At 44.3% G+C, this 12,148-nt stretch overlaps 1 protein-coding gene across 4 annotated transcripts in view; it reads left to right on the top strand.

The window, feature by feature from the left end:
* The window catches only part of Bbs4 (Bardet-Biedl syndrome 4), a 28,517-nt gene extending 22,234 nt beyond the window's left edge, over positions 1 to 6,283 (top strand). For 2 of the 4 annotated variants that reach the window (XM_021638805.2, XM_060375176.1), the window contains exons 11-16: positions 646 to 798; positions 900 to 1,071; positions 3,248 to 3,317; positions 3,846 to 3,987; positions 4,474 to 4,675; positions 5,102 to 6,283. In XM_021638805.2, coding sequence (XP_021494480.1) covers positions 646 to 798; positions 900 to 1,071; positions 3,248 to 3,317; positions 3,846 to 3,987; positions 4,474 to 4,675; positions 5,102 to 5,214 — 852 coding nt within the window. In that variant the 3' untranslated portion in view covers positions 5,215 to 6,283. Of the gene's footprint in view, positions 1 to 645; positions 799 to 899; positions 1,072 to 3,247; positions 3,318 to 3,845; positions 3,988 to 4,446; positions 4,676 to 5,101 lie in introns of all 4 variants that reach the window. The other 2 variants (XM_060375155.1, XM_021638806.2) reach the window with 2 other exon arrangements.
* Positions 6,284 to 12,148: the final 5,865 nt, after the last annotated feature.

The raw sequence follows: 12,148 nt of genomic DNA, 5'->3' as shown, positions 1-12,148 counted from the left end.
TTTAGCCCAGCTTCCACAACAGTTGTTTAAGGATTCTTGATCTTAGTGAACCTGAAATTATAATTTCTAGATATGACTCAGAGGTGGGAAAATCAAGTGAATGAATATTACTGAGGGAGGTACAACCAGATCGGGCTGTTTAGACACAAACTCAGTCATTTAGGAAGGCAGTAGCCTGGCTCTGCTGTCTCCCCACCTCGGTACCTTTCCCTAAAGAAATGATAGTGCTGGACTGATAAAAACGGCAGCCAACTCACTGCATCCTGAGCCCGAAAGAGATGGGTATTAGGTAGCCACAGTCAAGTATATGAGAGGTGTCAGTACAGCTAGCGTACAAAGCGGTGCAGACAAAAGGCAGCAGTTTCAGAACACTAAGTTCCTTAGCTACAAGTAGGAAATAAAAGGAGCTAGTGCATCTAGTGACATTTTTCTGTTTTTGTTTTTATGCTGTGTGACTTCAGAAACATTCCTTATGTAGTAAGGAATGTTGACCTTGACCTAGTAGTTTGGGTATATTAGTTACCTGGAAGAAGTTTCTCTGTCATGTCTGTGCCAATGGGCTAACTATGTGCATTCAGGAGACTGTTTCATAGCCATGGCTTCTTGGATGACTGAATTACTAACTTTACATGCATTATGTTTCAGGCCATCTTGGCAGCAGGCAGCATGATGCAGACCCACGGGGACTTTGATGTTGCCCTTACCAAATACAGAGTTGTAGCTTGTGCTATTCCAGAAAGTCCTCCACTTTGGAATAACATTGGAATGTGTTTCTTTGGGAAGAAGAAATACGTGGCAGTAAGTGTTCCTTACAGTCCTTGTTCACACTCATCCATATGGTTGGTTAATGGGTCTGCTGAGCTTGCCTTGCCCTGGGTTGAGTGCTCCTGTTTCTGCAGGCGATCAGCTGTCTAAAACGAGCCAATTATTTGGCACCCTTCGATTGGAAGATTCTGTACAATCTGGGCCTTGTCCATTTGACTATGCAGCAGTATGCATCAGCGTTCCATTTCCTCAGTGCAGCCATCAACTTCCAGCCAAAGATGGGGGAACTCTACATGCTCTTGGCTGGTAAGGGACATTTATATAGAAACCCTTTTTGTTTTTGTTTTCAAGACAGGGTTTCTCTATGTAGTCTTGGCTATCCCAAACTCACTTTTGTAGCCTAGGCTGGCCTCCAACTCAGAGATCAACCTGCCTCCCGAGTTCTGGGATTAAAGGCGTCCACCACACCTGGCTAGAAGTCCATTCTTGTAAGTTATAATGATGGAAAAGCCAGTTAGGATCATAGGTTAGTAGCTAAATGCCCTAAAGAGAGATTTGAACTGAGGAATTTTAACAGGTCAGATCAAGATCATTCATGTCCACAGTTCATTTTTATTTTTTTGGACACAGGGTCTCATTATTTGGTCCTTGCTGGCCTGGAACTTACTGGGCAAGTTCTTTGAACTCAGAAATCTGCCTGCCTCTGGAGTGCTGGGATTAAAGGTGTGCACCACCACACTTAGCTTTTTTTAATTTATTTTGAGTTATGTATATATGTATGTGTCTGTGTGTAGGTTTATGCACATGTGTGTCCAGAAAAGGGCACTGGTTTCTTTGAAACTAGAGATGCAGACAGTTGTGAGCTATCTGGTATGGATATTTTCAGCACCAAACTTATGTCTTCTGCAAGAGCAGCAAGTGCTCTTAATCTTAACCATTGCACCATCCCTCCAGCCCCACACAGTTCCCCTCTTAAGTTTTTTTTTTTCCCCGTTTTTTGGTGTGTGTGTGTATGTGTGTGTTTCTGCTGGATATTGACCCCTGGGCCCTGCATGTAGCTAGGCAAGTTCTCTCCCACTGAGCTGCACTAACAGCCCCCATATTTACTGCACCTGGTTGATCTGAGCGCGATAGCATAATTAAGAACCTGGGCATAACATGCAGTTCTGCCCCCTCTACTGATTGTATGTCCTCGTGGCTGATGTGAGGATTACGAGTAAACACAGTGAACATGAAACCTTTGGGTTTTGTTACCACAGTGCACATATGGAGGTCAGAGGACAACGTAAGGGAGAAGTTTCTCTCTTTCCATTATGTGGTTCCAGGGATCCAGCTCAGGCCATCAAACATCCTTACTCATTGAGCCATCCCACTGACCCATTTTTATTTTTGTTAATGTAACTGGCCTTTGGTTAGAATATCATTCTATTCCCAAATTCCATTTATGCTATAAAAAATAAAATTAAGCAGGGAAGAGGTGGATCATGTCTATAATCCTGCTTTTGAAGTAGAGGTAGGAAGGTTGAGGCCAGCCTGAGCTACATTAGTAAGACTGACACTATTTAAAAAGAAAAACACAACAAGCTAGCTGTTCCTTCTAGGGAATACTTTCTCCACAAAACAGACTTAGAGCTGTCTGTCTTCATTGGTCTCCTGGTGTGTCTCTACGTCTTCATTGGTTGTGGTCTTCTGGTGTGTCTCTATGTCTTCATTGGTCTTCTGGTGTGTCTTTTGGTCATTACTGTGGTATTTTCAATTTATGAGAGAAAGGTCAAAAGCAACTAAATGGTGGTTATTTGGAGAGCACCAGAATGCAAAGCTAGCTCAAGTTTCTGGAGAAGCTTAGAGCCTTCCTGTAAGGTAAGAGTGCCTCACTGCTTATGTTAGGGCAGACGCATCAGTTCTCATCTGACAAAGCAGAGCCAGGCCTGCATACGGTCCTGAAGGACAAACTAGACGTCAGTGGCAATGTAAGTGTGTGACTGTGGAATGGCACAGAGTCCTTCTGTATTCCTAGTTCTCATAGTTGCCTGTTTGGCTGCAGGAAGTGGAGTTACCATGACTTTCAGAGTAGCTATTTTTGGGTTTTATATATTAGGCTTTCAAGAAATCCCAATTTTGAAAAAAGGAGGGGATGTTCTGTGGCTTGCTAAAAGTTGTAGAGGCCATGGTTATAGACGATGAGGGACAAGTGAGCATTTTTGGGTAGGACAGTGATGTGTCAGCTTGTACGTCCTGTTAGCAGCGTGAGATGGGGGCAGGTGGTGACAGTGTCACCAGAGAAAGTGTAAAACTTGGTTTGGGCTTGAACAAGGGAAAATAGCAGAAAGGCAGTGGAAAAGCAGGACACACGACACTCTGCAGCCAATTTATGCGGTGAGGCATCGAAGCTGAAGGATGAAAGAGACTTCATTTTGAGAGTGGTCTAAGATATATATTTTTTTTTCTATCTAAAATGAGCTCTCCTGACTTTCTCTGGCAGTGGCTCTGACCAACCTGGAAGATATAGAAAATGCCAAAAGAGCTTATGCCGAAGCTGTTCGTCTGGATAAGTATGCATTCTGTTCTGTGGGAAAGGGTCAGGGGGTGTTATTACCAAAGTGTGCCTTAGGATCAATCATCTAGGCTACTGTGTCATGCAAATGTGGCTCCTAAGCAAGCAGAGCTTGACAAGAATTAAAAGCCTGAGAAACACTTCCACTTCTGAGCTTAGTAATCAAGAAAGTCAAGAGCTGGCAACACTCTGGCTTGAGTTGCTCATAAGCTGTAGCTGACTAGATTAGCGGGGTTCAGCTTCATCAAAGGTAAATATATATTCCTGGGGTGTGGGGGGGAGGTTATTTCACCAGTATTGGGATTTCTTGCTCAGCCCTTCTCATGTGGCTTTGTTGGTGCCTTACCTTTATCCTGCTTTGCTGCTTAGACAGCTCCTTGACTCTGCTCCGTGGGTCACATTTTGTTGTATGATGGGAACAACCAACACTTAGTCATTTTTGTTTGGATTTCATATGAGAAAGATCTTCAAATGACTAATTATTACAGAGCCCCAGTGCCACGGAGTCCCTGTCTCTCTGCCACAGGTGTAACCCTTTAGTAAACCTAAACTATGCTGTGCTGCTGTATAACCAGGGTGAGAAGAAGGGTGCCCTGGCCCAGTACCAGGAGATGGAGAAGAAGGTCAGCTTTCTCAAGGACAACAGTCCTTTGGAATTTGACTCTGAGGTATGTCTTAAATTAGCTTCTGTACATTAATAAGCAAGTTGTTAACAGATGAAAGGTACTATAAGCTCATGTTTCTCTGTGCTTCATGCTGATTGTGGCATGAGCTCACCAGTTACTTATAGTCTGAGACAAATTTTGCTAGACAAAATAATTCAGACTTGCTGTGTTATGTTTTCACTAATACAGCTTATCAGCAACAGATAGTTTGGCTAGTGATGCATCAAATTTAAATTATTGCATTTTAGAGATCTTGTAAGTTCCGCCCTTGGTGTCCAGTAGGCAACCTGTACTCTCACTGGAGAATGATTCCCTTAGCCGGGCATGAGAACACTTGAATGATTTCCTTGTTTAAGCACTTCCTCCGTCAACTGCTGTTACAACATCAGGCGATGGCTCAGTCAGTGCCCTTTGGTGAAAGGCCCAAGAAGGCTGGCTTGGCTCTTCTGGTCTTGTCAACAGCTTTTTTTCTTCCCATGTGGGCACAAGATGGTAGAGATGGCTCAGAAGTTGGGAGCTGCCCTCCAGGTTGGGGAGGCACTGGTCTGGACCAAGCCAGTCAAAGATCCCAAGTCAAAGCAACGGACCAATTCAGCGAGCAAATCTGCTGCTCCCCTACAGCCTCTGGGCTCCAATCAAGCTCTAGGACAGGCGATGTCTTCAGCAGCTGCCTACAGGAAGCTCCCTTCAGGTAGGAGAGTAGATAAAGCTCTGTAAAGAGCTAGTGGGGATAAGCTGCCTTTGCCAGCAGAGACCGCAGCTCTGAGAGAGGCTCTACAGATGCACGAGTGCGCTGTGCACTCACAGCCAGTTTAGTACTAGACAGGGTTCCCCAGAGTGACCAACCTGCCGTTCGTTTCCGAAGGGCAAGCTGAGGCAGATGACTGATAGAGACTGTAGCCACTTTCCAGGTTTAGAAATGCAGGCCTAAGTACATGCTGTTGTACATTCTTGCTTTAATTTTCACAAGCTTAACGTTTTATTCCTTCAGTTACGGGTGTCCCTCCTAGGTACAGAACGCACGATAGTCTTGACAGTCTCAGACCGTCAAGGTCCCTGTTAAATGGCTTTTTATGAAATGGAGTAACTGAGAATTCAAGTTTTGTTTCCTTGCAAGGTGCTGTAGGAGCCCAGCTCACAAAGCCACCATCATTGCCATTGGAGCCAGAGCCCGAGCCCACTGTGGAAGCAAGTCCAAAAGAAGCATCAGAACAAAAGAAAGAAAAATAGCAACATACATGAAAAAAACAGGATGACCCTGGAGTAGGGGGTCTCTTAGGTGAGACCATATAGAAGGTGGTCATATGACCAGGCAGATGGAAGCCAACACTCTTCGTCCTGGGTTGGCACTGCAGAATTAAAAAACAGAGCCCAGGATGTGTTGAATCAGGAGGAGTCTAAGGCTCATGCAACCCTTTGCTGGCCCCATCATCCAGGAACGAGAGAGAAGACATGCTAGGTAGACGTGAGGTCTTGCTGTATAGCTCCAACAGTCAGCAAGGCCATCAAAGACCATCACTCAATGAGGGACTTTTATCTTGATAAAGGGAAAGGGTCCTTTACTTAATAGCCTGTGGTAATGAAACCCTATTCTAACTGAACTGTGGGAACATTATTCTAACTGAACTGTGGGAACACATCAGTCCCCACTGTAAACACAAACCTTGGATTAAGAACCTAGTTAAGCCAGGCACAGTGGTGAATGCCTGTAATCCCAGCTGGGAGGCAGAAGCAGGCAGATCTCTGTGAGTTTGAGGCCAGCCTGATCTACAAAGTGAGTCCAGGACAGCCAGGGCTACACAGAGAAATGCTGTCTCGAAAAAAAAAACAAAACAAAACAAAAACCCACAAAAAACAAACAAAAAAAGGACCTAGTTAAATAGGGTCGTCCCCCCACCTCCAACACTTCTTTTAGATTAAGTTGAGACCCAGACAGGAATGTGTCCAAAGAGAATCTAAAACAAGTCCTCATCTCCAGACGTCAGAGTCTAGAGTCAGATCATGTCAGAATAAGTGGTAGGAGTCAAGGGCTGGTCTGAAATCTGCACCAAGGATTTAAGAAGGTGTGGGTAGAATGACTGAGGACATACCTCAGTGTTAGAGCGCTTGCTTAGCATGCACAAGGCCCTGGGTTCAATCCCCAGTACTGTTGAAAAAGAATAGAGCTTTTAGCAAAGGAATTTTAACCAAGATAATCAATGACGAATGCTAACAGATGCTCTCATGGCCCATTAGCAGCCTTTGTAAAGATTATGGATCACTAAAAGGTCACATTAAAAGATTTAAAAAAAAAAAAAAAGTATCACTGTCTGTCTATCTTTACCTATTTCCAAGCCTCATTTGAAACTAAACGCCTCAGAGCCACGTGGTTCTTAGCTGTAGTGTGGCCTCAGCAGTGTAGAAGGTCAGCCCCCTCTGAGCCAGTTTTAGTTTTCGCCTAAACTGGCAGCTAGACGCCTGACATACTATCAAACCAGTGTGGAGTTTTGATACTATGGCTAGGCCTGACTGGGCAGACTGCGCAGAGATCCTCCTCTGTCCTCTTAACCACTCAAGGCAAGCACAGTACCAGATGTAGCAGATCTGCTTTGCAGCAATGGAAAAAACAGCTCTACATAGCATAGAGGGTGGTAAAGACTAAATTAATTGGTCTCTAAGGTCTTGGTGAGAAATAATAAGGGCGTAAGCGTATGAGAGGAGAGAGAGAATGTGAAAGAACCCAGGAGCTAAGTCAGCAGAAAGGAGGTCTACTTGTAGGTGGCAAAATGAGAAGAGACTGTAGAGGGGAGGCAGATGCTCGTTCTGGTCCAAAGTCCAGAAGATGGGTGACTAGGACCAAGGACGTTCAAATCTGTTTTTAGGCATGTCTGTCTTTGAGATAACCCAATGATATCCTACTAGATACCTAAATAACCTGAATTAAGGAGCAAAGTCTATTTGGAGGTTCTGCTAGAGCACTGGCTCTCAACCTGTGGGTCAAGGTACCTTTTTTTGGGGGGGGTGTCACATATCAGATATCCCACATATGAGATGCTTACATTATGATTCATAACAGTAGCAATATTGCAGTTATGAAATAGCAACAGAAATACTTTTATCGTTACGAGTCCCCACACCATGAAGACCTATATTAAAGGCTTGCAGCATTAGGAAAGGTGAGAGCCACAGTGCTAGAAGAATCTGGATTTTCTGATAGCTGGAGAGCGCAGGCTGAGGAAGTTTCTTAGAGTTAGGATGAAGGTAGAGACTGAGGGAAACAGGTATTTCAGGAGAAAACCAGTGTGGTGTTATGGAAGGTAATAGGAGAGTGAGTTCGAGAAGGGAGGTCAGCCTTGGGAGTTTGTCTACCACAGAATTACTGTCAGAAAGAGCGAGTCTGTTGGGGAGGAATCCACAGCAATGGAGAAACCCCATTTCAGAAGGTATATGCCAGGCTACACTAGATTTGAACCTGGGAGTGGACACAACCCCTGACTGTACATCACCAAGCAGGAATGCCCCCTGGAGCAGAGGTGGCAGCAGAAGCCCGTGCAGAGATGAACCCTTTTTGTAAAGCTGAGGACAGAGGTCTCTGAAGGTGGAACTGAAGACCACACTCTGAGATGACTTTAAATATTTGTTTTTGAGACAGGTCTCATGTACCCAGGCTAGCCTCACACTATGTAGCTGAGAGACTAGCCTTCTCTCCTACCTTCCTACCTCTGCCTCTGAACGCTGTAGTTAACAGGTATGTACCACCACGACTGGCTAAAGTCTTAGTATCTGAGGATACACAAGTGCAAAGGTGCTCTTCAGGTGAAAGTGTGGCAAAAACTGAGAGGCCTGCTCAGTTTTTCTGTTCCCCAGGGGTGGTATGGTACCTTTCTTCTGGGAGTAATTACAAAGCAATGCTTTCCACAGTACTTGGACTTAGGTTTTCTTAGATAACAGGCCACATTTGTCCAGTCTTCTGGGCATCTGCATTGGCAGTTTCCCATTCATTGTGAAAAGAATAAAAGGTTATTCTATGAAGGCAAGTCACAGCATTTTCTTTTTTTTAAATTTTAGGAAAAGGGCTGGAGAGATGCCTCAATGGTTAAGTACACTGCATGCTCTTAACCCAGAGGACCTGGGTTCATTTCCTAGTGTCCACATGGCATCTCACAACTGCCTGTTACTCTAAGATATGACACCGTCACCCAGACGTGTGAAGCAGGCAAAACACCAATGCATATAAATAAAAAGAAATTATTTAGGAAAATGAGACCTAATTGATAATCATAGATCCAGGTATGGTTTTGACCCATCAGAAAGACTGAAACCCAGAGCATTGACAATACTAAGTATTAGTGCGGCTGCAGCATAGGTGCTTTGGAAATAAACTTCGCTCATTCTTAAAAAAAGTAAATACACTTTCACATGATCCAAGAGTCACGGTAAAGTATTTGCCAAAATAAATTGGAAATAATCAATCACACCTTCCCCTATATAGATGCCCAAACTTGGAAGCAATCAAAAGATACCTTTTCACTGTCTCTGACATGAACTGACTGGCCTGCTCTTTGATCACCTCCCCCTGAGCGGGGAGCAGCCTTACCAGGCCACAGAGGAAGACAATGCAGCCACTCCTGATGAGACCTAATTGACTAGGATCAGAAGGAAGGAGAGGAAGACCTCCCCTATCAGTGGACTTGGGGAGGGGCATGGGTGGAGAAGGGGGAGGGAGCTACAGGGGGAATACAAAGTGAATAAAGTGTAATTAATAAAAAAATAAATAAAATGTGGAAGATACCCTTTCACAAATAAGTAGATGTGTTGTTAAAAAGCAAGAAAATCAGCTAGGCAGTGGTGGTACACACCTTTAATCCCAGCACTCTGGACGCAGAGGCAGGCAAATCTCTGAGTCCCAGGACAGCCAGGGCTACAAAGAGAAACTCTGTCTCAAAAAATCTAAGTAGGAAAGAAAATCCCAGTCATTCTATTTTACCAATGAAGCCAGATGCTGGGTGAAAGCCTGTTAGCTCAGAGAAGCAGAAGAAGCACCCGGCTGACCTTCCTCCTCATCCGACGTCTTAGATGGAAAAAGCCCTTTTTCCTCCTCGATGTCTTAAACACCCTTCACTCACTGTCCCTCCTTCCTATGTTTTCTTAAGTCACCTGGCTGCTTGCTCCACCTCTTGACCATGATTGGCTTTATTTAGTTCTTGCTCACAAAAAGCTCTTGGTTTAAAGGTGTGTGCTAAGGCTGAGCCATACCACAATAAGAAGCAGAGTTTTCCAGTTCACAATCTTGGGGTTCACAATGTGATCAAAAATATTGCAACATGGCTAAACAGACTTCAGTAGAGCCAGACAAAAGGAAAAGTGCAAAAAAGCTATCAAGCTGAGAAAGTATATGCATAGTAGTAAGCGAAAAAGAGCCAGTTTGAAATGCCCACACACTGCATGACCTTGATGATGTCTTCTGGAAATCTAGCCGTTCTACAATGTGCATATTTCAAAACTATGTTATGTTGCTGTTTTTTCCAAGACAGGTTTTTTCTGTGTGTGTAGCCCTGGTTGTCCTGGAAATCGCTATGTAAACCAGGCTGGCCTTAAACTCACAGAGATCCATCTTCCTTTGCCTCCCAAGTGCTGGTATTAAAGTATAGTATATATGCTATAGTATACATATATGTAGATATAGTATATATGTATGTATGTATATGAAATGAGGACAGATTTAAATCTGTCCTCCGGTTAACACTACGCATAGGAATTAAACTGCATTACAGACCTAACTGTAAACGCTGAGGCTATAAAGCTCCAAAAAAACCTGAGGCTGCATGGGTGATGTGTATCAGGGTATACAACTGTTAGGACCTTAGTGTGAGCATCAAGCTACAGCTTGTAGCAACAGACCTGGCAAAGACCTTATCATATCTGAAATCATGAAAAACTCTTATAGCTTAATAATAAGGAAAACAAACGTCAGGCCAAACCAAACACCCAACTAGGACAACTTTACAAAGAAAGTATAATAGTGGTCAATGAGCGCTGAAAAGGTAAGGTACTTAACGTTTGTCACAGTGGAAACAACAGTCAGTATTCACTAAAATGGCTCAGAACACTGAGAACTCCCGCTATTGGCAAGAACAAGATAGAATCAGAACAGTCCAAAACTGTCATTAGGAGCATAAAGCGGTCTAGCCATTTCCAGAAGGGTCTTTGGCTGGTTATTCTGGTCTTACAGGTTTTCATCTGAGAAGAACCTGTTCAAGCTCTTGTTGGTGAGAGCTTATTTACCTGAAAGTAGCCTGTATGTACTCAGCAGCCATGAAATATAGAGCTCTGTGAGACATGGATGACTCTAGAGCAGGCTCAGTGTGCAGCTTTATGGAGGACCAGGCAGCGGAGTTTCATGATAAACCCCAGAACAGGCAAAGCTACTTGTTATAGAGAAAGAAAAAAAAAAAAAAGTTGACTCAGGGTCAAGGTTAGGGATGATATGGGGGAGGCAAGGAGGATTTACCTGGTGATGGAAACACATCTGCTAAGGCTTACCGAGTGATACACATACGTTGACCTAAAATACAACAAAAGAGAAAGCTGGATTACAACAGCTTCCAAATGGCTTCAAATGCTGTAGAGACTACAATGCAGACTAAATGGTAAGGGTTACCTGCTTTTAGTGGCGTCGTCCCTCCTCCTCGTGGTGGTGCAGTTTTTCAAGTGACTGCAATAGGGAATGTACAGTTTCCAAGACACCTGTAACTGGCTGGGGGATTTTTCAAAGCCTTTGTCTCCTCATTAGCCCTGTGTGAACTCTTCGTCAGAAGTGGGCACAGCCTCCAGTGGAGGCCACAGTCACCCCTGCTGAGGCCCATCCACGCTCGCCCAGCTTCTTTCAGAAAGGCATCATTCTCCAAACAGGTCTGCGTGCACTCATTCTCTGCAATGCGGTTTTTACCTGTTCTGTTGTGTTTTTTGTTTTGTTTTGCTTTGTTTTTCGAGACAGGGTTTCTTTGTGTAACAGTCCTGGCTGTCCTGGAACTTGCTCTGTAGACCAGGCTGGCCTCGAGATCCCCCGCCTCCGCCTCCCAGGCACTGGGATTAAAGGCTTGTGCCACTACCACCTGGCCCAGTTACTATCTTCCAACATACAACCTGGTACATTTTGCTCATTACAAAATTGACCAACTTTTCTTTTTAAATTTAACTTGTGTGTTTGACAACATAGGTGCATGGGGTCCTTATGACTGTGCAGTGCGTGCTCTCCAGCCTCCTGAATCGAATCCAGCATCGGTTGAGTCCAAGGCCCATCTGTTGACAAACACTTGACTTGCTGCCACAGCTTGCCCTGCAAATAATTCTCAAGGGAAAGCAAGCGTGAAGTCACTGGCCAAGGCAGGCGCTCACCTCCCTTCTCCTCGTAGTCTTCACTAGCGTCACCAGCAACACCAGGACAGTATTTGAGCCTATACTCAGGGAGGAGCTGAACAAATAATGTAAAGTAAAAGAACACAGTTTACAAACCTTGGCTTTAAGAAAGTTCTCTCTTCTCACTCTGGCTTTCCTAATAGGCTGAAACCCTGGCGTGCACACCTGTAACCTCAGCACCGAGGTCAGCCCACCTGAAAAGGAAAAGTGTAGGAACATTTTTTGAGACAGAGTCTCACTGTGTAGTCCTGAATGGCCTGGAATTCATTCTGTAGACCAACCAGGCTGGCCTCAAACTCTGAGGTTTGCCTGTTTCTGCCACCCAGAAAACTAATTTTAACTGAGCCTGCTTAGAGGCAGCCAACATTATCCTTAATATTCGTTTTCAATTTCAAGAGGCATAATTGTGTAGGCTTCAGTTTTCTCTGAAAAAGAGTTAAGATTTTCCTTCTTACCCAAATCAGAGGCAAGATCTGCCATTCCAGGAGGAGCTGGTGTGAGTGGTCCTTGTCCTTGGGCAGACATCTTGCACTTTGGACTAGAGAGATTTTAGTTCTTTGAAGTGGCTGTGTGCCACCTTCAAGGAAGCCCCATAGCAGTAGCTTCTGAGACTGTAAGGCCTGACAGGCCTACTTCTGGGGCTCAGCTTGAGGGAAGCCTAACCCGATGGCAAGGAACAAAGAACAAATGCTTCAGCAACCAAGTGCTATGCAAATCACAAGCTCTGTCCAGAGTGAGGTGAGAACAGAATCAATTAGACTTAGGA

This window comes from Meriones unguiculatus, chromosome 1, assembly GCF_030254825.1.
Source record: "Meriones unguiculatus strain TT.TT164.6M chromosome 1, Bangor_MerUng_6.1, whole genome shotgun sequence".
NCBI lineage: Eukaryota > Metazoa > Chordata > Mammalia > Rodentia > Muridae > Meriones > Meriones unguiculatus.
The sequence above is the reverse complement of the archived record's forward strand: the minus strand, read 5'-3'. Positions and strand labels throughout refer to the sequence as shown.